Source organism: Plasmodium malariae, assembly GCF_900090045.1.
Source record: "Plasmodium malariae genome assembly, chromosome: 12".
Taxonomy (NCBI): domain Eukaryota; phylum Apicomplexa; class Aconoidasida; order Haemosporida; family Plasmodiidae; genus Plasmodium; species Plasmodium malariae.
In genome coordinates this window covers 2,152,566-2,176,967 of record NC_041786.1, presented here as the reverse complement: position 1 = coordinate 2,176,967, position 24,402 = coordinate 2,152,566, and the positions used below count along the sequence as shown (strand labels likewise).

The 24,402-nt window shown below is 25.7% G+C and overlaps 7 protein-coding genes across 7 annotated transcripts; 4 read left to right on the top strand and 3 right to left on the bottom strand.

Moving 5' to 3' along the window:
- Positions 1-221: 221 nt before the first annotated feature.
- On the bottom strand, positions 222-1,155 carry PmUG01_12056600 (60S ribosomal protein L29, putative; the record flags this gene model as incomplete). Its single annotated transcript, XM_029006792.1, has 3 exons — positions 222-323; positions 735-800; positions 1,120-1,155. The coding sequence occupies 3 exons, from the start codon at positions 1,153-1,155 to the stop codon at positions 222-224; spliced, it is 204 nt and encodes a 67-aa protein (XP_028863246.1).
- Positions 1,156-1,975: 820 nt separating this feature from the next.
- UCHL3 (ubiquitin carboxyl-terminal hydrolase isozyme L3, putative) lies at positions 1,976-4,256 on the top strand (the record flags this gene model as incomplete). Its single annotated transcript, XM_029006791.1, has 9 exons — positions 1,976-2,107; positions 2,381-2,434; positions 2,529-2,597; positions 2,811-2,883; positions 2,988-3,055; positions 3,524-3,604; positions 3,745-3,798; positions 3,884-3,943; positions 4,161-4,256. The coding sequence occupies 9 exons, from the start codon at positions 1,976-1,978 to the stop codon at positions 4,254-4,256; spliced, it is 687 nt and encodes a 228-aa protein (XP_028863245.1).
- Positions 4,257-7,993: 3,737 nt separating this feature from the next.
- PmUG01_12056400 (conserved Plasmodium protein, unknown function) lies at positions 7,994-12,733 on the top strand (the record flags this gene model as incomplete). The annotated part of the gene is made up of 1 exon (XM_029006790.1): positions 7,994-12,733. The coding sequence occupies one exon, from the start codon at positions 7,994-7,996 to the stop codon at positions 12,731-12,733; it is 4,740 nt and encodes a 1,579-aa protein (XP_028863244.1).
- Positions 12,734-14,942: 2,209 nt separating this feature from the next.
- Positions 14,943-15,398, top strand: ISP3 (inner membrane complex sub-compartment protein 3, putative; the record flags this gene model as incomplete). Its single annotated transcript, XM_029006789.1, has 1 exon — positions 14,943-15,398. One exon carries the CDS (start codon positions 14,943-14,945, stop codon positions 15,396-15,398), a length of 456 nt encoding a protein of 151 aa, XP_028863243.1.
- Positions 15,399-16,345: 947 nt separating this feature from the next.
- RPL27 (60S ribosomal protein L27, putative) lies at positions 16,346-17,669 on the bottom strand (the record flags this gene model as incomplete). Its single annotated transcript, XM_029006787.1, has 4 exons — positions 16,346-16,424; positions 16,705-16,815; positions 16,981-17,220; positions 17,659-17,669. The coding sequence occupies 4 exons, from the start codon at positions 17,667-17,669 to the stop codon at positions 16,346-16,348; spliced, it is 441 nt and encodes a 146-aa protein (XP_028863242.1).
- A 1,599-nt stretch (positions 17,670-19,268) lies between these two features.
- On the bottom strand, positions 19,269-21,218 carry PmUG01_12056100 (snRNA-activating protein complex subunit 3, putative; the record flags this gene model as incomplete). Its single annotated transcript, XM_029006786.1, has 1 exon — positions 19,269-21,218. One exon carries the CDS (start codon positions 21,216-21,218, stop codon positions 19,269-19,271), a length of 1,950 nt encoding a protein of 649 aa, XP_028863241.1.
- Positions 21,219-22,036: 818 nt separating this feature from the next.
- Positions 22,037-23,725, top strand: PmUG01_12056000 (30S ribosomal protein S10, putative; the record flags this gene model as incomplete). The annotated part of the gene is made up of 5 exons (XM_029006785.1): positions 22,037-22,186; positions 22,393-22,589; positions 22,816-22,937; positions 23,119-23,395; positions 23,650-23,725. The coding sequence occupies 5 exons, from the start codon at positions 22,037-22,039 to the stop codon at positions 23,723-23,725; spliced, it is 822 nt and encodes a 273-aa protein (XP_028863240.1).
- Between the last annotated feature and the right edge of the window lie 677 nt (positions 23,726-24,402).

Genomic DNA, 24,402 nt, shown 5'->3' with positions numbered 1-24,402 from the left:
TTGTATAAAATTGTGCATTCTTAGAATAAAATGGGGTCGCTGAGATACAGGCACAATAAATTATTTAAAAAGACATATATTCTACATTTGGGGAATGGAAAAAAAAAATAAATAAAAATAAATAAGCAATATAGTAAAATATTCTGAAAAATTGAAACTGTTTAAAATGGTAAGGGTCAAAAATTTCATGGACAACATAAATGTTAATCCATGCGCCTTCTCTAATTTTTCTTTTCCTGTTTTTGCTTTAATTTTAATTCTTTTTTTTTCTTTAAAATTCCTTTTAAACAATATCTCTGGTTTTTAAAGAACTTGGGGTCCAACTATGAAAGGGGATAACGATAAAAAAAACAAAATAATAAATGTAAACAAACAAATAAACGAATAAACGAATAAACGAACAACTGAACAAAATGATGAATATGCAGAACTTTATTCGTGGGAATGTACAAACTAAAAACACGTACCACCAGTGTTCCTTATAAAATAATTATAACTAATGATGTATTTAATTTATGCATTAACACACGTTAACATAAATAGTGATGGGTGAAACAACCTAGTTGGGCTGTGTATATATGTTAAATAATGAAAAATAAGGGGAAATAATAGAGAAAAATTAGCAATGAACAGCATGAAAAGAACAATGTGTAAAATATAGGGAAACTGTTAAAAAGGCAAAGAAGCAACATTTAAGAATAATACAATCTTTACGAAATTTGCGTTTTGCATACCCCTTTACGTGACATAAATTTGTGCTTCTTAGGCTTCTTTATTCCATTTTTGTGAGCTTTCCTATTCTATTTTTTAAAAAGAAAAAAAAAAAAAAAGTATATGCATGAGTGCGTAACGGAGTGAGATGTATGAAAAGAAAAATAAATGCTGTAATGCCAACTGTAACAAAAACTACAAAAATGATCTTGATAAAAAATATTAACATTTCAATGTTCGTTCTCATAAAGGCCAAATTACACAGAAATATATACAAATTAAATGAGAAAAGATAATGCAATAAAAAAACAGGAAAACCCCTTGATCTTTAAAAAAGAGAAAAAAGAAGATTTATTAAGAGGTTTACATATATATACATATACATATATATATATTATAATCACTTACTTGATTATGATTTGTATGATTTTTTGACTTTGCCATGTTTGATATTCTGTTGAGGTTACGAACTAGTATTTTATTGTGAAAGAATTCTCACTCTTTAAAAAGGATAAATGTTTTTCTGTTAAATGTGCTTCATAAAATGTTGCTTCATTTATTTTAGCCTTTATATTATAAATTATAAAAAAAGAAATATATATTAAAATTTATTTTAACGCTGAAATAAAAGTGTTCACAATCATTTATTTTTTTGAGATTAAAGGTACGTTTACGAAAACATGCATATGTAAGTAAGCACATATATGTATGTTAGCGTATGTATATATGGCAGATACAATTATTTGAGGATACCGTTCCCTACTTTGTTGCACTTTAATCTCCTCTTAAAAAAAAGAATGTCATTGTTTCATCCCAATATTAGAGTTAGGAAAAAATCAAATCGTCATCAAAAGAAAACAAAAAAATATTTAAAAAAAAAAAAAAATTTTTTTGTTCAATTTAGGTAATTTTTTTAATTTTTGGAATTAACACAACTTTTTATTTTATTTATTTGAATTATGCATTGTTTCATAAAGTAAGAGTATGTTTGGAATACAAAAATAAATTTTTCAAGCTCAAAAAGAAAAAAAAAAAAAAATGAAAGCTGAGAATTGGAAATTAAACAAAAAATTATGAGGAAAATATAAACCCAATTTTTTTTTACAGTTCTTAGAAGTTTTCTATAAAAAAATAGCAAAAGTTGCTAAAAAGTTAAATAAGAAATTTACAGGGATTGTTAACAAGTTAATATAAAAAAAATTCACGCGATCTGCTATAAAAATAAAATATTTACACGAACTGTTAAAAAGTTAAAAAAAAAAATATGCGAAAGAATAATACCTGGGTTCCCATAGAATCTAACCCAGATTCTTTGTATTTATATTCCTGTAAGCTTGGGCAAACAAAGTTAAAATTTGTAGACATTTATGGTTTCGATAAGGAGTTGTTAGATATGGTTAAGGCTATGTTACATTTTATAAAAATTAGCAAAATAAGAAAATAATAGAAAATACATAGTATAATATATTATATATTACAAATGTGCTACTTTATAATGTATTGATGTGCAGCAAAATATGTACAAAAAATAAAAGGAACGTTTTTCATGCCTGTCCCTATTGACCACCTTTATGCTCCATAAGTCTTCACATAAAAGAAATTTATAAATATATATATATATATATATATATATATAAATCTTTCTTTTTTAACAAATTCTTATTAACAGATACCTAGACCAGTTCATGCAATCATATTTTTATATCCATTAAATGAAAATATAGTAACAATATTAAAATTTTCTTTTTTCTTTTTATATATATATGTACAACGTTTTATCACAAAATTTCACAATCGCCTTTTTTCACTTCTTAAAGACTAGCGAAATAAATTCAAGTGAAGGGAATTTGAAACTAACTTATGAGAACGTTTGGTTCATAAAACAAGTAAAGCTTCCTCCTGCATTTGTTATGGACATCAAAAGAATAATATGAACATGTTTACACTTTTTTGTGTGTTTTTATGCATATGTGGGTGTGCATGTATGTTACATGTGTACATATGACTCTACATGTATAAGACCCAACACTAAGTGAAAATTTTCCTCTCCTTGCATCTTAACACATGTACTTCTTATTTTCAAACCTTTTTTGATTAAGACTGTACCCAACTCATGTGGGACTATTGCTCTTTTCCACGTACACTGTAACTTGAAAAGTAAATTTGAGTTCGGTAAGACCTTGATAATTATCCAAAAAAAATAATATTTCTTTTTTTTTTTTTTTTTTTTCTTATTTTTATAATGAGTTGTATATATTATATTTTCACATTATAAGATAAGGGCTCTATCTTGGACAATTTTTTTGACAAAGTTAAAGAAATGACTCCAGAAAAAAGAGGACAGGTGTTATTTTAGAACGTTTTGTATATCTCTTATTGTTATTTCATTTCGTACTTACTATTTTTTCTTTATTTTTTTGCGGTTAAAAAGTGATTGTTTTAAAGTCGCATTTTACTTTGTTTTGTTTTAATTCGTTATGCTTTATATTGTTTTGTTATGCTTCATTTTATTTTGTTATGCTTCATTTTATTTTGTTATGCTTCATTTTATTTTGTTATGCTTCATTTTATTTTGTTATGCTTCATTTTATTTTGTTATGCTTCATTTTATTTTGTTATGCTTCATTTTATTTTGTTATGCTTCATTTTATTTTGTTATGCTTCATTTTATTTTGTTATGCTTCATTTTATTTTGTTATGCTTCATTTTATTTTGTTATGCTTCATTTTATTTTGTTATGCTTCATTTTATTTTGTTCTGTTTTATTTTATTTTGTTTTGTTTTATTTCTTTTTTACTTCTACCTTTTTAAGGAATTCCAAAACACCAAGAGCATAGAGCTGTTACACCATGAATTTTGTGGTGATCTCTCAAGTGCAGGAGAAAATAATGACGTAATGTTTAGTTTTTTTTTGATGAAAAGAAAAAATAAAAAAATATTTATCTATTAAAATAAAGCAAAACAAAATAAGTTAAATTGAAATAAAATAAAATGAAATAATTTTTTTTTTTTTTTTTTTTTTTTTTACATTAGGTTGATACACACTTCATTGTTTTCTTAGAAAATGATGGGCAGCTAATTGAACTGGTAAATCAAAATTTACTTCAAAACTATTTTTGTCATTTGAATTTTTTGGTCATGTAATAATTTTCTTTTTTTGTGTTTATTGAAGGATGGACGAAAAGATGAACCAGTTATTCACAGCTCAACGACTCCGAAAAATTTTATTTACGTAATAGTTCGCATTTGCTTAATATACACAAAAGAATAAACATATGCATATACACGTGCATATACATATGAATAAGCATATTCATATACATGGGAATAAACATATATATATATATGTATACATAAAGAAATGCTTCTATGTATGTGCTTATATGCATATTCTTCCGTATGGTAGACTTTGATACACCCTGCACACTTTTACTTTACGCCCAAATTAGGATGCAGGAAATATAATACAAAAGGTGTTTATAGAAAAGTGTCAAGGCGACAACAGATTTTCAGCTTTAGCAGTTGTGTCAAGTGATGATGCGTAAATATTTTATATTTTAAAATAAAAGATAAAGATTATAATGTATGTAGTGAAAGAAGTTATGCATATATATATATATATATATATATATATATATATGTATATATGTATACTTTTTTTCTTTTCTTTTTTACTAAAATTACTTTGTATATTATTCATTTTTATGAGTATTGGACAATATGTACACATACATAATTTATGTGTACATTATACTCTTCTCAAAATTAAGTAATCTTTTGAGCTTTTTTTTTTTTTTTTTATTTTTACGAAATGAAAAAGTTAATCTTCTGACAACTGCAGCACTTAAATGCAGTATTGTTTCTTAGCAGACTAGAGAGCCTTGTGTCAAAAAAAAAAAAAAATATATATACAATATAGATACATAGAAATATAGATACATAGAAATATAGATACATAGAAATATAGATACATAGAAATATAGATACATAGAAATATAGATACATAGAAATATAGATACATAGAAACATAAAAACATAGAAACATAAAAACATAGAAACCCCCCAAAAAAAAATACAAAATAATGACTTCAAACAAGACAATATTTTATTAAGTTTAATATTCATATCGTGGGTAAAGGCCCCCGAATGCGGCATTATTCGTGTAATACGATCATATATATGTGTTTACATATACGATATACGTTTTTTCTAGCTTCACTTCTTTTCTTTTTCATTAAATTAAGGAATTAAAAATATTAGACTCATTCGCTTGCACGCAAATATGCGTATACGTTTATTTGCTTAAAGAAAAAAGAAAAATTCTTTCACCACGGGTATATATATTTTCTTACTTTTCTTATTACATACACATATCATTATCATTGTTGTGAAAACTATCACATTCGCTTCTCCTTTTCAATGTTTTTGAACAGTCATGTAGGAGCACATAATATATTGTAAAATAACTCCTATAAACTTTTAAATCATTCATGTGTATGTATAGGTATGTGTATAAATATACATATATATGTATTGTTTTATTATAAAGATGGTTGAAGATCTATTAAACCTCATTTCATTGTTTATTTCTGCACGTAGAGAAATCATAATATTTCATTACATTTCGCGTAAAACGAAAATGTAATTGTGTAACTATAAATAAGAAAACAAATATTGTGTGATTTTTTGAAAAGTTTATACCCCTATCAATAAGTATTCAAAAAAATTTTGTATAAAATTTATGTGGAAAAAAAAAAAAAAAAAGCATACATATACGTATACGTAATATTTGCAACCTGCATATTCTTAGTAACATTCGTTAAAATTTTTAATATTCTGAAATTTGTTCTTTGTTTTTTTGTGTGACAGTTTGCAACTAAGGAAAAAAAAGAAAAGAAAAAAAAAAAAGCGAAATAAATTGCCTAACGAATTGTAATGTTAATGGACAAGGGGATAGAAAAGTGAACGATATATGTGCGTCAAGATTTTTAGTGTTTGTAAATTTGTATCAATGATAAGATATATTCTCATGTAGATAAAATAAAATAAGACACAAATTAATAATATATTGTTCATAGAGGAAGAAAGGTATCAATTTTTTTTTAATACATTTACATGAGATTTTATACATTTAAGAGTATTTTTTTTTTTTTTTTTTTTTTTTCGTGAAGATTAAATGTGGTTGCATTATTTATGCGTCGTTTTATCGTATATATATGATGTATCAAATGCCCTTTTTGAGATATAAATATTTTTTATGTGTTTATATATGTGTTCTACATACAAGCAAAAAATAAAATTGGCTGTTAGCACACATATAAATATGTATTTTTATTTATATATTATCACTCTTGTAATAATTTTACTTTTTTCTTTTTTTTTTTTTTAGCTGACCTTCACGTATACTAACATATACATTTGGACATACTTCGACATTTTTAATCTTTTATAATAACAATTTTTTATTATACTACTAACATAATTATATAACAAATTGTATATTAAAAAATAATTAGCAAAGAATTTGTATTATTATGACTTTTCCCTTATAAAAATACCAAAATGGTGAACTTTTCCAGGTAGTTGAAATTTTTTATACTACATATGAAATACATTTATTTTATTAATATATATATATTTTTTTTTTCTTTCTTGTCATTTGCTTTTCTTGTTTTAAATTTTAGATTGATACTTTTCGATTTCTTATTGTAGTGTCAATAATACAAAGACCATAAAAAAAAAAAAATTTTTTTTATGGATTATTTTGTATAAGTTGTAGATTTTAATGTTATAAATGTTTAGAGCGTGCCACATATATGCATGCACATACGCATATGTGTGCATATATGTACATATATATGTGTATAAATATGTATATATAAATATGTTTATATATGTATACACGTACATACGTACTTGTGTTTCCATATATACATAAATTTTTACCTGTATATTTACGTAATTATGTGCTTACTACATTATTTAAAAGGATATTTCTGTAATAACCTGCTATTATTTATTTTGTTTTATTTGTTACATTTACACTTTATGACTCTATAAAAACCATATATTAATGAATTAAGGAGTAATAATTTACATGTACAATTTAGTTCATTTGTATTTACATAAAAATATATTTGTATATATATATATATATATATATATATATATATATATATATGTACATGTACATGTACATGTAACCAAATGAAAAAAAAGAAAAAATAAGAAGTATTAATAAGCAATGCAAATCGTTTGTAGATTTAAGAACATAATGTAATTTTTTCATTTTTTCGAGTATAAAAATTGTAAAGTTTTATTTTTATATTACATAGTTTGATACAAGCTTATACACATATATGCATGTGTACAGTTAAGAGTATATGCATACCTGTTCAATTTGTTAATAATATGTGTAAGCTCATTTTTTCCATTGTAAATTATTTGTTAGAATTCAGTTGGTGATATTTGGAAACTTTTTTTTTTTTGATAATTAATATGTATCTATATTTTTATTTTATATTGAGAAGTTATTTTAGAGTTTGGGTTTTCATAATTTTTTCATTTTTTTGATCATTTCTCCATTTCTCCATTTCTCCATTTCTCCATTTTTCCATTTTTTATTTTTCTCTCGTATGGTCAACTTGTTTATTTTTTTAAAAGCTTACAAAATTTGCAAATTAAAATTTTAGTTTTAGCTCTGTATTTACATTTTATTTATTCTAAATGCTAATTTTCTATGGTTTAGTTTTTTTTTAATTTTTTGGATATTTACAGTTGTAGAGTAGGTTATGATGCGTATAAGAAGTTTTCATTTACCATTATACTTTAACTTTCACTTTAGATATACATGCGTATGTACATGTGGGTGTGTATATTTATATGTGCTTGTTCACGTGTGCGTACAAAACATAGTATTTTTTTTACCCACAACTCTCACATTATCTCTAAATCGCGTTACAGGGTAACGTCTATTAACATTTTCCTCTTCTAAAAGAAGCAGAAGAAAAGGGAAATATATGTTATACATATATGTGCATATATATGTATATTTATGTGTATATATTTATATATAAGCATGTTTTTTATGTGCTTATACGTAAGTAGTATATGCAAGTACACAAATTAGCCTGTAAAATTAAGAGAAAGTCAAATTGAGTCAAACGGATTTTAAAGCTAAAAAAAAGTAAAGGTTACAGTAAAGAGGAAAAAAAGAAGAAAAAAAAAAAAAAAGATTTAGTGTCTTTACTAATTTTAAAAGACACTATTTGTGTGTAAGAAAATGATAGAAGATAATTTAAACGACAAATGTTATAATTTATTTATAAATGAGGATGAAGGTTGTATTTACTTAAATAAAGAAAATCACATCAGAAGGAATCGCGAAAATATGTCTCATACAGAATCTACTAATTATTACACTGTTAAGGAGTTAAAAGAGAGAAAAATTAACATGGAACCATGCAGAATTGGTGGAAGCAATCCAAGCAATCAATACGACTCAGATTGCTCTCGTTCAAACAGTTTGCAGAATAATAGCACGGAAGAGAAGAAAAAGGAAGAGCAGAATAAGAACTGTTGCGCTAACGGGCAATGTGAAGAACACAAACAGAATAGCAATTCTACTACAAAAAAAAAAAAGAATTCTGTTAAAAGACACTTTGTAGACTCAAATAAAAATAATAAAAGATTTAAACGTAAAGATAGTAGTACATTTGAAAGTAAATTCAATATAAGCGCTAATACCAGTTCTCAGTTACGTTCAGGAAATACTTTTGCTTTAAGCGAAACTCTGAAGAATGATATTATAAATATAAAACAAGAAAAAATCGAAAAAGAAAAATTAATCCATATTAATCAAAGAATTGATAATATATCTTTTATTAATAATGCGAATAGTGCAAAAGAAATTTTATTAAAAAAGGATGATTATAAAAAGAACACAGGTGCACAATTAGAAAAGAGCAATAAATTCATCAATAAAAATAGTAAATGTTTTAGTTTAAGAAAATATTCTGATCAAAATAAATCATTTAAATGTAACAAAATTCTTAATTATGCTAAATGCCAATTGTCAGACAGCTCCTCGGATTACCACAACATGTTTTCCACAATATTTATTCCTAACAAAAATTACTTCAATTATAATGCAGCAAATGGTTTGACCACGAACACACATAACAGAAGGTCAATCGTACCTTATAGTAATAAATGGAACATTCATGGGTGCACAGAGTCAGCCAAGAAACAGAGCAATTCCACAAGGTTTGACGGTACTGGTAGGTTTGACTCTACTAGTAATGTTAGCGTAAGCAGTAGTAGGAGCAGTAGTAGCGGCAGTGGTAGAACAGCTACCAGTGTGAGAAGGCACAAAACGTACTATGATACGGAAGGCACGTTTTTAAATGTGAACAACATAATATATAATGATCAGTTGGGTATAGACAAAAAGAATTTCTCAAGTAATAGCTGCAGCATCATCGGAAGGGGGAACAATGATGACGACATTCCATATGATAGAGACGAAGACATAATAGATAAGGTTAATTTAGATATATCTAGGAATAATAGAACTACTGAAAGAAAGAACAAAGAACGTAATAAATATAAGAAGAATTTATTTAATATTAAAGAAGTTATAGATACAACTGTCCTAACTAATTTCATCGAATGTGTTAACAAGCAGTCTGACATTAATAAAATAAATTCTAGCGTTAAAATATTTAGTGAAGAAAAAAATGGTATCATAAATTATAGCACAAATGATACTACAAATGATAAAAGCGTAATTGATCTATGTCATATATGCTGCTCATGGGGTGAAGAGGGGGATATAGCGAAGTACGAAGCAAAGCACGAAGCAAAGCACGAAGCAAAAAAAGAAGTAAAGCAAGCAGAAATGAAGAACGAAAGTAGCCGTGAAAATATCAGAATTCACTATGAAGTTCGTTATATCAATGATAACGAAGAAAACAAAAATGTAAAATTTAAGAATGTCCATGTAAATAATCATAAATATGTTTCGGAAACACATAAAAATGAGGGCACACACAGATATAACAATTTAGAGTGCAGTGAAAATAAGAAAAACTGTAACACAAACGAAAATACTACTTCACTGAGGAGTGGTCTCAATTTAAGCAGTTCATTAAGTGAACGCACTTGTAAGGAGAATAATATTTTGTCTTCACAGGATATTTTTAAAAATTCATATGATGATCAGTCAGGAAGATATAACCTCATTGACACTACTTGTGAACAAAAGTGCAAACATAGAATAACAAATATTGAAACTAAGGAAAAAGCTAAACCGTTCGAAATTATGAAAGATAAATTAAATGAAAATTTATTTCTAAATTATAAATATGACAAGAATTCTATACCTGAAATGAAAGATGACCTAAGCTCATTTTTTAAGAACTTTAAATATAGTAACAATATTGATAAAAAAGAATTTGAAAAATGCAAATATTGTGTGTTGCATATTTTGAATCAAGAAAGGATCAATGAATTGTCTTCAAATAACTCCACTAAGACAATTTTCAGTCCCGTTCTAAAGGCTTATCGTTGCTTCAGTGTTAACTCGAATACTGGAGTGGATGATCTTGCAAAAGGTAAAGCATGTAAAGCTGCGAGTGATGAGACAAGTAAAGCTTCAGACGATGAAATTAGTAAAACCGCAAAGGGTAAAGCAAGAAAAACTGAAGAAAATGCACAAACTGAAGAAAATGCACAAACTGAAGAAAATGCACAAAATGAAGAAAATGCACAAACTGAAGAAAATGCACAAACTGAAGAAAATGCACAAAATGAAGAAAATGCACAAAATAAAGAAAATGCACAAAATAAAGAAAATGCACAAAATAAAGAAAATGCACAAAATGCAAAAACTCAAATTAATGTGCCGAATAATTCAAATATCTTAAGCAGTAACACAGATATATTTTATAACATCAAGGGTATTTCGCACATTGGTGATATGTCAAAAAATTTCAAAGAAAATTACGAGTCTTTGAAAAATTATTTGAATATTTTAAATAGTACAAATCCGAGTGTAAATGATTATTTACTTAATCTTTATTGCTATACATATATAAGACACTATACATTGAATAATAACGCATTATTATACCCTAATAGTTTGAATAGTACAGTACAAAATAAAGAGTCAAAGAAAGAAGAAAATACATTTAATTGTGAACAAACTTTAATTGATGTAGACAAATATCACAGTAGTAATGCAAACAATTATTTTCAAGATGTTATTTCCTCAGACGTTATGTTAAATAGTAATTCATTTAGTAGTAATAAAAATCTTTTTAATAATTTCTGTAAAAGTGTTACTTGTAATGACATGGCAAATTCTCAAAATATAAATTATAATAATGTATCAGTAAATTCAAATAACAACAGTCATAGTGTTAATAATATTTCTGTTTCGAATGATGAAAACAACGAAATTAGAAAAATTCTTTATAGATACTATAACTATTTGAAACTAAAAAATTATATTATTCCATATAATATTTATAACAATTCAAGTACAGTGCCCCCCAGAGAAAGTAACACAAGTAATGATAACATCTCTTGTAGCAACTACATTAAAGAAACTAAAGATCTCATAAATATTTCCTATAACTTTATTAAAGAGCATAAAAATGCACACAATAATGTAATGTTTGATCATTTTTGCAACTTTCATAAAAAAGAATTAAATGAAAAAAATAGTATATTTTTAAGTAGGAGTAACAAAGATACTGTGACAAACTTTAATGTTCGTGCACCACATTATGAAGATTATACTTCCAGTTTAAATAGTACGAATAATCATAACTGCAGCAATAGCGCTAGTAGCACCGGTAACAGCACCGTTAATGGTACCGCTAATGATACCGTTAACGATACTGCTAATGATACCGTTAATGGTACCGTTAATAGTACCGCTAATGATACCGCTAATGATACCGCTAACGATACTGCTAATGATACCGTTAATGGTATCGCTAATGGTACCTCTAATGGTACCGCTAATGGTACCGCTAATGGTACCGATAATAGTACTGCTAATAGTACGCGTAATAATACTCATATTAATAAACGCAGTAATATGCAACATAACAAAGGTTGTAATATTAATTATTTTTATTTATTAAAAAATATAATAGAAAATCTAAACAGAGAAGAACTGCAAAAACTAATGATATGTCAGTGTTGTTACATGTTAAAAAAAATAGAAAAAAAAATGACCCCCATCGACGTTATTTTAGATACCCAAATATTATATCATGACTGTAATAATTATTTCAAAAATAAAGGTTGGATAGATAATGACATTTCAGAAAGAGATAAAAATACGGATACCCTCAATTTTGAAAAATGTAATGTTTTCACTCTTAGTGACAACAAATGTATGAAGACAAGAAACTTTTTTACGAATCATATGTTAAAATATTTTCATAATATGGCGGAAAATATGAATGATCCTTACATAAATCATACTAATAATAATGTCATCACGCATGCAAAGGGTGTCAACTGTAATGAAGATATATTATGTACAATTCAGAATAATCAAAATATACATTTTTGTAATTTTGAAAACCATGAAATATCTAGAACATCCACAGCGGCATCTATTATTTATAAAAGCAATAGTGTAATAGCAACTGAACAAAGGACACAGCAGAAAATTAATGATATGTATGGAAAAATAAACGATAAAATACAAAACGGTAATAGTAACAGTAATAGTAACAGTAATAGTAACAGTAATAGTAACAGTAATAGTAACAGTAATAGTAACAGTAATAGTAATAGCGCTTGCAACAGCAGTGGTAATAGTAACATTAAAAATAATAGCAATAGTAGCAATAATAGTAGTAATAACAGTAACAATTATAATAATAACTGTAATAACAATAATGTAAATAATAAAACTGGAAAGGATGAAATTTATGGTAAGGACCAAAATAATAGGTGCTTTAAAACTTCATATATAGTAGTACAGAACAAAACAACATGAAGAATGATATATTTAAAGTGGCCGATATTACATTCAGGGACATTCAAAAAGAACAAAAAAATGCCTACTGCAGAAGTAAAAGAACTTTTGACGTAAAACATAAAACTGTGAAAAATTGAAATTAACAAGTTGTTACACATATATATGAAAAGAATTAGAAATAATGTGTTTACAATGGTAAGGAAGTATAGTAGTAATGAGTTCAAGTCTGTACTGCATAATTATAATTAAAAGACTTAAATGAAAAACTATGATAATGTGTATGTTTAAAAATGACAAAAAATTGGAAAACAAAAGATGGAAAAAGTAAACGAAGAAAAAAAAAAAAAAAAAAAAAGATATATGATATATTCGTAAAAAATATTACAAAATATAGGAAAACTCTTACAATACTATGAATAATAAAAAAATAAAATCAAATAAACCCCTATTTCATTACAGATATTTATAAAATTCTTAAATTATAAATAATTAAAAATAAATAGTAGTAAGCTATTTTCGGAATAAAAAATTAAAAAAATGCTTTTTTTTTTTCTTCCCTCTTCATTTTTACGTAACTGTCTATATTTTGTTATCTCATTTTATGTTTACTGTTTTACGAACACCTAATTAAGTCTTTAATTTTATCACATTTTTCCATATATATAATACTCAATTTATATAAATAATACATATTACACATTCACATATAAATGCATATATATATACATACATACGCATTTTGTTCCAGTGGGCATAAATTACAGTGCCACATATATATATGGGGTTAAAAATTTTTATACTTTTTTTCTACTATTAATTTCGTTCAACTTATAAACATAAATATTAAAAACAAAAAATTTATGCATTTATAAAGGGAAATAAATTTTATAGCCATTTGTGTTAAACGTAATTTATTACTTAATTTATTTATGTCAAGTTCATAAAAAAAATGTGTAAATTTTTTTTTTTTTTTTTCTAACCTAGTCATAATACATATAAATCCTGGAAAAAAAAAATGAAGTTCTAAAAATTGAACCAAAGTTAAAATTTCTTTTGATATACACAATATCACCAAATTTAAATTATATATAATTTTATGCGATATTATATAACAATATTATATTTTTAGATATATATATATATATATATATACACAATATATTTAAAGGTTTAATAATATTTTATTTTTATTTTTCCTTTTTTTTTTTTTTTTTTTTGAAGTTTTTTTTTTTTTTTTTTTTTTAAACCTTTTTTTTTTTTTTTTTTTTTTTTTTTTTAAACCTTTTTTTTTTTTTTTTTTTTTTTACAGCTATTAAATTGCAATTCTAAATTCTGAACAGTTCATTTTTTTTTTTTTTTTGAAAAGTTGTATTTTTTAACGTTCATATTTTACCATTTGTGTAATATCAAGCAAAATTTGTGCAAAAAAATTAGTGTAAAAATAAGAAATTGAATTTTTTCATTTTACTTAAGAAAAAGGAATTCCCATTTCCACTTTCACATTTATATCCACTTTTTTATTTTTTTTTTTATTATAATTAACTTGTAAACTATCTTTTTGCGAACTTAATTTGCAAAATTTATTAATGTTTTATCTAAGGCATATGTAAGTTAATTTCCAATGAGCAAAAAGAAAAAAAATTTGCATATTAAATCTTACCTTCAGTTGAATAATTGTGTAGATAGATGCTCAATTTTAATTTTACACATTTCTGTTTATTACTATTCTTATTTATTTTTTTTTTCCTATTTTTTCCTATTTTTTCCTTTTTTATTTTGTTTTTTGTTCTGTTTTGACGAACATTGTGGTTTTTTATAATTTTTGTACATTTATTAGTATATATATAAATATATATGTGAAAAAAATTACAGTCGGCAATAAGCCAAAATTTCCCTCTAAACACTTCGATTCTTTTTTTTTTTTATTTTTATCGTGGGTTGTAGGATTAGAAAAATTTTGCAAATTTTATATTTTTCCATTTTGATATTTTTCTATTTTGATGTTTTGCCATTTTGATGTTTTGGCATTTTGATATTTTTCCATTTTGATATTTTTGCAATTTTGAGATTTTTCCATTTTGTAATTTTACCATCGTACAATTTACCATCGTACAGTTTTATCATCTTGCTATTTTGCCATTAGTTTAACGTTCTCACCTGCTTCCCACGTATCAACATTATTGCTAATTTTTTTACTTTCTTTTTTTTAATCTCTGAACCTTTCAATATGGGAAGTAGTTTATGTTGCATTAATAATGATTTGAAAAATAGTAAATCAAACATAGATATATATAGACATGACCCCAGAGAAATATATGGAGATTATGGTGACTGGACGTTAGAAAGTTGGATAGACAAATATAAAAATGGGAATGCGATTAAGGTTGCATTTCCTGATGGTAATGAAATACAATGCCATTTTAAAATTTTTCTAAAGGAAAAGTGCTTTGAGTTATCATTAGATAATAAAGTTAGAGTTATAAAATTTAATGATATTAACTGTATACTTCACAGAAATAGTTGTGAATCGTTATTAGAATCAGAACAAAATTTATTAAAGTCTCCTAAAGTTATAGGTATCCGTTTAATAAGCACTCTTAAAGCTATTGCATTTGCTATGGACAGCCCAGGAGAAGCAAGAATGTTTTATGAATTTATAGAAAAATACTGTTTCAATGATTAAATAATTTATTTATTATAAGGGAAGTGGACACGCAAAATAAATATTTCAAGAATTATGGATCAGTCAAAATCAGTGATTTGATTAAATAATTAAATTATCAAAAGAAATTATTTTTAAATGGTGGGTAAAAATAGTGTATTCAGCTTCCGTCGTTGAAGTTACATTTAAGGTGCGTACTGTACAGAACACGCGTATTTACATGGACATGCATACAAATATATGTATATATATATATATATATACGCATATGTAAATATTATTCCACATATAATTAAAGATTATTTTCAATTGACATATTTTAAATTAAAAATATTTTATTATTTCTTCATATTTTTAACATGTTTATATTTGTCTTTTTGTTCCCATATTTTATACTTTTTTTTTTATAGTTTTATTTTATTATTATTATTATTATTATTATTATTATTATTTTTTTTTATTTTATTTTTTTAATTATGTAGTTTCCTTTTATATTTCTATAAAACCAAAACATTAATTCTTTCCTGATTCCCTTAATAAAACCAATGTATATTACATAATAACCTTTTTACTATTACGTTTACTGGTAAACCAACATAGATAGGAAAAAAAAAAAATCTAGGTACAAAGTTTTCATATGTTCTATAAAAGCGCGGATATCATGTTCACATATACATATATATATATATATACATGCGAACAAGTTTTTAGCCTTTATTTCATATTTAACTAATTATGACTATTTTTTTTTTCTCTTTTTACATAAATTTGTTTTTTTTCCATATTATATACTGCTTTCCAATTTATTAGTTATTTAATAATATCACTGTCTTAAAAAGTTCTATGTTACATTAAACACTTTATTTTTTTTTTTTTTTTTTAAACATACAGAAATAAAAATTGAAAAGAAAAAAGTAAAAAACTCGAAAAAAGTATGAAGTAATTACTATAATAAAAAAAAAAAAAATTTAGAAGTATAATTTCTTGTGTAAAAATGCAATGTCCTTCGAAACTTCCCCGGTCTTTTTATTAATGGGGTCCAAAAACCTAATAATAGGGAAAAAAAAAAAATATAATATAATAATAAAAAGAAATAAATTAATACAATAAAATAATAAATTAAAATTATATGTTAATAAAATAAGCACAGGAACACTGTACATGTAAAACATGTTAGCAAAATTTTAACACATAATAAACTGTGTAAAATATAATATTTTAAATAAACAAAAATTGTAATGGATAAAATTAGGCTGGTAACGTTTCCAGCTAGCATATTTTACAACAATTTCATAAAAAAAAAAAAAAAAAAAAAAAAAAAACTTACTTATCTCTGAAAATTTTTCCCAATTTTTTAACTTCCTTTTTTTTATTCTTTGATCTTAAAACTTCTTCAGATGTTAAACTTTTAATGTCGAAGTCACTTGATACTTGATACCTATGAAGTGTTATCAGAACAAATAAAAGAATGAATTCGCTTAAGTAATATGCATTTTTCCATAATAACTCCTATAATTCGCGCGTATAGTTATGTATGGTATACGTATATATGGATGTACGTATGTATCCACGAATGAGAACAATCTCCTTTTTTTATCTGTACCTCGTGGGGAGAATGTGATTCACATTAATATATTTAACAAATGCTTTAACTTTTGATCTTTTTAAAATTTTCCTTTTGGACATTTTCTTTGTCACTTTTCGAGGATGTTTTTCTATTCCGGCAACTAGGCAATAGCTATAAGGTCTTTCTCTTGTTTGACTCTCATATGTATTTATTATTATCGCCTTCTTTCCAGCTCTACGACCATTTAACATTATGACAACTTTTCCGGGTTTCAGTCTGTAGGGGCATTTAAATTAAGCGCAACATTTGTACAAATGTACATATACATAATATATATGTATAGAAATATCCTCAATGCAATGCGATATACGGGTGCCTCTTCGACAGATCTCAACACAAGTACACTTAAGTGCATACACATACATTCATGAACATGTAAGAACGTTACATAAATAATGCCATAGGAATAACAATGATGCACAAAATAAAATAAATAAACAAATAAATATATATATATATATATATATATATATATATATATATATATATATATATATTATAAAAATATAATTCTCTCATCAAGTTCGCCTTTTCGCCTCTTAACGAATGCTCATTTTCCCTTTCACTACTTTTTAAAAAAACAAAGAAATTTTAACCATTTTAAACAATTTTTTTTTCTTCTTTATTTAGCAAATTACATATAAAAAAACTTACAATTTTCCCATCTTTAAAGCTTAATAAAATGAACTATAACAGTATTTATGAAGTAACGTAAAAGGTAGCTTCCTTTTTTTTTCTAATCTTTTAATAAATGTTTTTAATGTTATAAAATATAAAATTAAAACGTATCCTTTATAAATGCTTGAATTTTGGGAAGAAATATTTAACAAAAATTGCTTTCTCATAAAAATAAATTATCTGTATAAAAGCCCTGTTCACTACTTTGCTTTAAAAAAATTTAAAACAATTTTGCAATAAAGGAATTTTCTTTTAAGAAGTCGACAATGTAATATATATATTATATATATTATATATATATATATATATATGTACATATAATGTTCAATGAGCATATTTGTTTTGTTAAGTGCATAATTTTGAGATAGAGCTGAGGGGATAAAAAGTTTTTTAAAGAGCACATAAAAAAAAGGACACATATACATACATATGCACGTATGTAACTGTTTCATCTAATATAATACTGTAAGAAAAAAAATGTTAAAAAAATTATAAATGTACATACATATTTGCAGAAATAAAATTACGACTATTTTTCTCTAGATGTTTAAAGATAAAGCTACTGTAATAAAAAATTTAAGAGACCATAAAAAAAAGGGAGCACATCATATTTATACACTTCATCATTTTGTTAAAAAAAATATGTGCATAATAATTTTCTCTATGGAAAAGGTTATATATAGAGAAAAGGCTCGGGAAAAATATTAAAAGCAATGTTCCTTTTTTGCTAATGCATTTTCTGCTATAATAATTATCATACTATAGAAATGTCATATTGGAAATATACAAGTACTATAATATTATACATGTATAATTTTATAGCATTTTTTTTTTTTTTTTTTTTGTATGTATAACATTATTATTATTTTAATGTTATAATTTTCTTTTGCGAATATATGACCATACAGAAAGAAATAAGTATGATAAAAAAAAAAAAAAAGAAACATTTGAACGTTAATATATTACAAAACAAAATAGTTCATATCTTATTTTACATTACTTCATATTTTAAGCCCTACATTATTACACCTCAGATATACATGGAATAGAATCAGGATTCCCCCATGTTGCCAAATTTATATATTCCCCCGTGAACAAATCAGAAATGTATTGAGTTAATTTTTAAGGAGTCGCATGGCCGTGATACGGAGAAGGATGAAATTCGAATTTATGATACGATTTGTAGTTCACTTAAAACAAAACAAAAATATATATATATATATATATATATATATATATATTTATATACCTATATGCATATATATTTGTATAAAATCATTTATTTTCAAATATAACAAAATAAGTTAAAATGGAATTTATACACGGCATTAAATATTAAAAATGTAAGAATTTTTTCTTAAAATATACGAGTATACCCCATTTTAATCAATGAAAGGTGCATATAAATGCGGTAAATACGGGGGAGTATATTACAAATGTGCACGTAGGTAAATATGTAAATATAAATACATAAATGTATAAACATACACATGTACATACGCACATATACACCCATTTGCCTACATACACACATATATATATGCATATATGCGTGTGCGCATGGAAGTCGCGCCCGTCGGACGACCTCAAACGTCGTTGATGTAATCGAAATGTTTCATAAAACTGTCAACGGGTTTTCCATCAGAATCTAGCAAAAATAGAGCAAAGCAGTTATTACAAATATACGAAGGATTTTCCTTCAATAAATAACAATCTAAAATAATTTTTTGAGCAATATTTTTATGACAACATATACAATATTTAGTAGCTACATTAGGTTTAAATGTTCTAAGGGGGTATTTTGAAAATTCTTTATCTCTAAAATTATTGTATTGTCGTATATCATTAAAAACAACTCTATGTTCACAATTACCTTGATGTAAAAAGCAGCATTTTTGATATAATGGTATTTCAATATCTTGAATAACAGCTTTTTCCTGATTTATTTTATAAGGAGGTCGAACGAAGTTCAATTCCTTCTGTTTCTTTTTATAAAAGTCTAAAATACAAGTAGAGTAGTCTAACGCATTTTTATTTCTCAAGTCTGGGTAGAGTATTCCATCAATGTAATAAAGAGAGCCGTGAAATTTTGGTAACCCGTAATTTGATGAATCAAAACAAAAAAAAACATCAGTTAAGTCAGCTAATGTTTGAGTTGATAGTATTTCATATTCAGCTACTTTTATACCTCTTATAGGATGATAAAAAGAAACCGAAATAATAAAAATGTCTTTAGAGGATTTATTCCTTACAGAACTTGTATAAAACGTATATTTATTTTCTGTATAAAATGGTTTAATTACATTTTGATTTATATATAATGCTTTTAAAATAGAATTATTAAAATCACAAACAAGTTTAAATGTCTTTGATATTGTTTTTTCTTTTAATTTTGATATAATTTGATATTTATTAAAAGGATTATCTTCTGTTTTGGGTAACCATTTTAAAATGCATTTAGTCCTGTTTAATACTTTTATTCTTTTAGAACCATGGGCAACCTTTTTTAGTACATCTAGATCTATTTTTTGCTGCCAGTCTTTGCAATTATAATGTACTATATGATTAATTATTTCGCTTACATTCGGGCTTCGAATACCTGATTGGAGAATTTTTATTAGGTAGTTATAAAACGTTACCTTCTCTTTTTTAACTTGGTCGTTGGTATCCCTTTTGCTCGTCCTTTCTGTGCAACCACCTATCGTTTGGCTATCATTGTTTCTGCTACATCCACCGCTTCTGCTACATCCACCGCTTCTGCTACATCCACCGTTTCTGTTACTTCCGCTGCTTCTGTCACTTCGTTCCTTCTCAAAAGGGGGCATCATCTTCTCTGGAAAATGTTCCATATGATAATAATCTAGGTACATCTCTTCATTTTGCACTTCTTGTGGATGTGATTCTTCATCCCCCTTGCGGTACCTTATTTTTAGTCTCTTCCTTATTTTATCGCATTCCTCCTTAAATTCTTCTATGTTAATCTTTTTCGGAGTAAAACTTGTCATAGGCTTGTGGTAAATCCAGTCCATTCTCAAATCCTTTCTTATAGGAATATTTGGATATTTTTCAAAAAGGTGCACATTCTTTTTTATGAGAGACCCCTCCTTTTCTTGCAAGCTCGTTAGAGGAGGAACATGTACAGAGGGTGTGTCCTCGTTTATTGCGGATATTTCCTTTCCTGGTTCGTCTACGGAGGGGATGCTCGTTAGACTTCCCCTGTTATTACTCCCGCTGTTGCTATTGCGGATGCTACAGTTACTATTGCTGTTACCGCCACTATCCTTTCTGACAATGTTTTTTAAATACTTCATAAACAGCTTTTCATTTTCACTTTCGTTTTCGCTCTCATTCTCACTGTTCAATGAATCCTTATTAACTTCATTTATCTCATTTCTTATCTTCTTACTTATTGAATTATCTCCCACATTTTCCTTACACTTAATTTTGTAAAAGTCGTATTCATCTATTTCAAATAAATGATTAACAGAAAAATGCAGAACAGGCAAATTGAATGAACAGCATTTGCTTTCATCCATAAAAATGGGCAGGCGGAATAAAGCGTCGTTTTTTCTTAGAATTTATAAAAAAAAAGGAGAAAAAAAAACAAAAAAGGGCGAAAAAAAGTAGCAAAAAGAAACCAAAAAATGAAGGAAATTTTTTTTTTCGTTATTTCATTAATATGCCTTTTAATTCCATTTTTTTCAATTCAAACCAATGGTTAAATGGTAAAAAAAAAAAAAAAAAAAAAATTCACGTTTCAAAAGAAAAAGTAATAAAATTTAAAAAAAATATGAAAAAATTATAGCAGTATGAGGTAAATAATTTGCTATAATTTTAATTTTTTTTTTTTTCCTTTTTTCTTTACTTCTTATAGTTAATGATTCATTGGGTGCTGTTCTTCACTATAGTTTAAAAAAAAAAAAAAATAAAAGTTTTAAAGTTTCACGGGAAAAGATCTGTATAACGTACCACGTATATGCAAAGGTATATATATATTCATATACACATATAATTAATAAATACGCATATACGTCTATATATTTTTTTGTATGCATAAGGTATACCCCCAAATATGGCGCAAAAACTGCCAACTTAAAACAACCAAGCAAAGGAAATAGTATGTATGTGTTTTGATAACAATTTATTTTTTATGAACTGTACATATTTATTTCGTCCAGTATATAATATTATAGTTTTGAAAAAAAAGAGAAACAAAGGAAGTAAGGCAAGGAAAGGAAGAAAATGATTAATCACCCATGATCAGTGGTGAGAACAAAAAAAAAAAAAAAAAAAATCAGAAGGCAAATTATTATAAAATGAAAGTGGTAAAAAAAGGTAAGATGGGATTAAAAAAATGAACATACATATTTCCCTTATTTTCTTAATAATATATTATGCTTGTGATATTAGCACAGCCTTTAAAATGAAACCAAAAATTAACACACCATTTTCTAATGGATCTAAAAAAAGCACGCAAATAAGGACTGCACAAATTTATAGTACCGTAATAAATTATGAATTCTTTCATTAACGTTTTCACATTGTGCATTTTATATTACGCTTTTTTGTATAACCTTTAGTAATGTGAAATATACACGAATTGTTTATGCTTCACCCGTTCACGTCTTATCCATGTGAAGTCTCAATTTCCTTATGTCTTTACGTGGTAATTTCCTCATCTCTTCACCCTTTTTTTCCACCTCTTTGTAGTTAGAGAAGGTGAATGCTGATTTAAAAAACCTGGACATAATAAAAAAGTGGAGAGACAATTACCACTTGCGGATTGTTTTAAATTCTTACTTTTCTGACCATCTGCAAAAGGCAGTTTTAAATATCAAGGAAAAAGTTTGTCAGTATCCACAGTTCATTGTTGCGGGTCCTATTCCGATAAAAACAATAAAAAAGAGGTTTAGCAAAAAAAGCTATAATTGCTGTTCTGCAGCCGTTTCGTTCCTATACATTGGCTGCAACGTGCATGTACATACATACATGCGTGCGTACATATATATAGATAGATAGATTTATAGATATATAGATATAGATATATAGATATAGATATGGATATGTATATATATGTAGATGTACAGAATAACTCATCTGCTTACGCTGTTTCCGCCCTTCCTACCAACACAGATTCACGTTCCTGAGATCACCGCACGTCGACAAAGACAGTAGAGAACAATTTGAAATAAAACAGTATGGTTGTAAATTAGACATTTTTTTAAATTCATCTGTTAGTTTGAAGGACTGTGAGTGTAAGTAACAATAACAGCGGCTATATGCGTGATTACTAGTTTATACTTAACGAAAATAAAAAAATGTTAACTATGTATATACCACATATGCAATTAGTACGTATATATAGCGTATTTATACTTGTAGTATGTTTACACATGTATGTACACACATATAATACGCATTTCCCTCCCCCTCTAGTTTCCAATTTCTTATCAGTAAAGTTGCCTAGATTCGTCGGCTTTGAATACTACTTCGAGGAAAATTATAGAGGATTAAAAAAAGATGAATTAAAGAATTTGAAAAAAAGAAGAAAACATGTTAGCAAATATTACACAAATTTATTGAACGCACAGGAGAAGAAAAAGTACGTAGATCTGTTACTTGAGAACTCCAAATATATGAATGTAAGATTGCCAAGAAATTTTTATGATTTGTACAAGTTTCCCTTGGATATAATAAAGCATTATTATAAAAAGTAAGAATATATGTTTTATCACGTTAAAAGCTTGATTTAATATATGCTTAATGTAAATTGTTGGTTACACGCAGTTTTTTTTTTTTTTTTTTTTTTTGTACTAATATAAGCGTACATATACGTACATACATACATATGCGTTCATATATACGTATACACACATACATACGCATATATAAGTTCTCCGTATGAACAAATGTATGAATGTTTAGTACTTAATTTTATCCTGTTATGAACTTCCTCATTTTTTGTAGAACTATGGAAAAGAAAAAATGGTACCACGAAAATGAAGAGTTAATGAAAAAAATAGAATCTCTCTCCTATGACTAGTCATTTTATTCATAAGGAAAGATAAGCAAATTAGGAAGTCGAGAAATGACCAAATGGGGAAATGCTTAATTTGCATTTTTTTTTTTTTTTATTATTTCACAAAAATATGTTTTTCATTAATTTATAAATGAATAATTTCCGTATACAAATGTGTAACTGCATTTGTTGTGAACGAATCTTTAATTTTTGCAGTTGCATTTTATGCTACTTACAAAATAGGAGTTATAACAAAAAAAAAAAAAAAAAAAAAAAAAAAAATATATATATATATATATGTATGTATATATAGCATAATGGACGTTTGAACTTTCCATTTTTTACTTCATATTTTACTTATACACACATTATATTATTTTTCGAAATTACCACTATATCTTTTTTTTTGTTTGTTTGTTTTAAATGCTATATTTAAATGTGGTAAAAGGGTAACTGCTTATTTTTGCTAAATGGTAGAAAATAAGTATATGGTATATTTTGTAATTTAGTAATTTGGTATTTTTATATTTTTGTTTTTTTGTATTTTTGCATTTTTGCATTTTTGCATTTTTGCATTTTTGTATTGGCAATTTTTTACCTTTTTTGTATTTTATTAGTATTTTTTTTTTTTTTTCTTTTTCTTCTTTTTCTTACACTTTTTCTGTTTGTTTACCTTATTTCTGCCCTTTCTGCTTGACCCT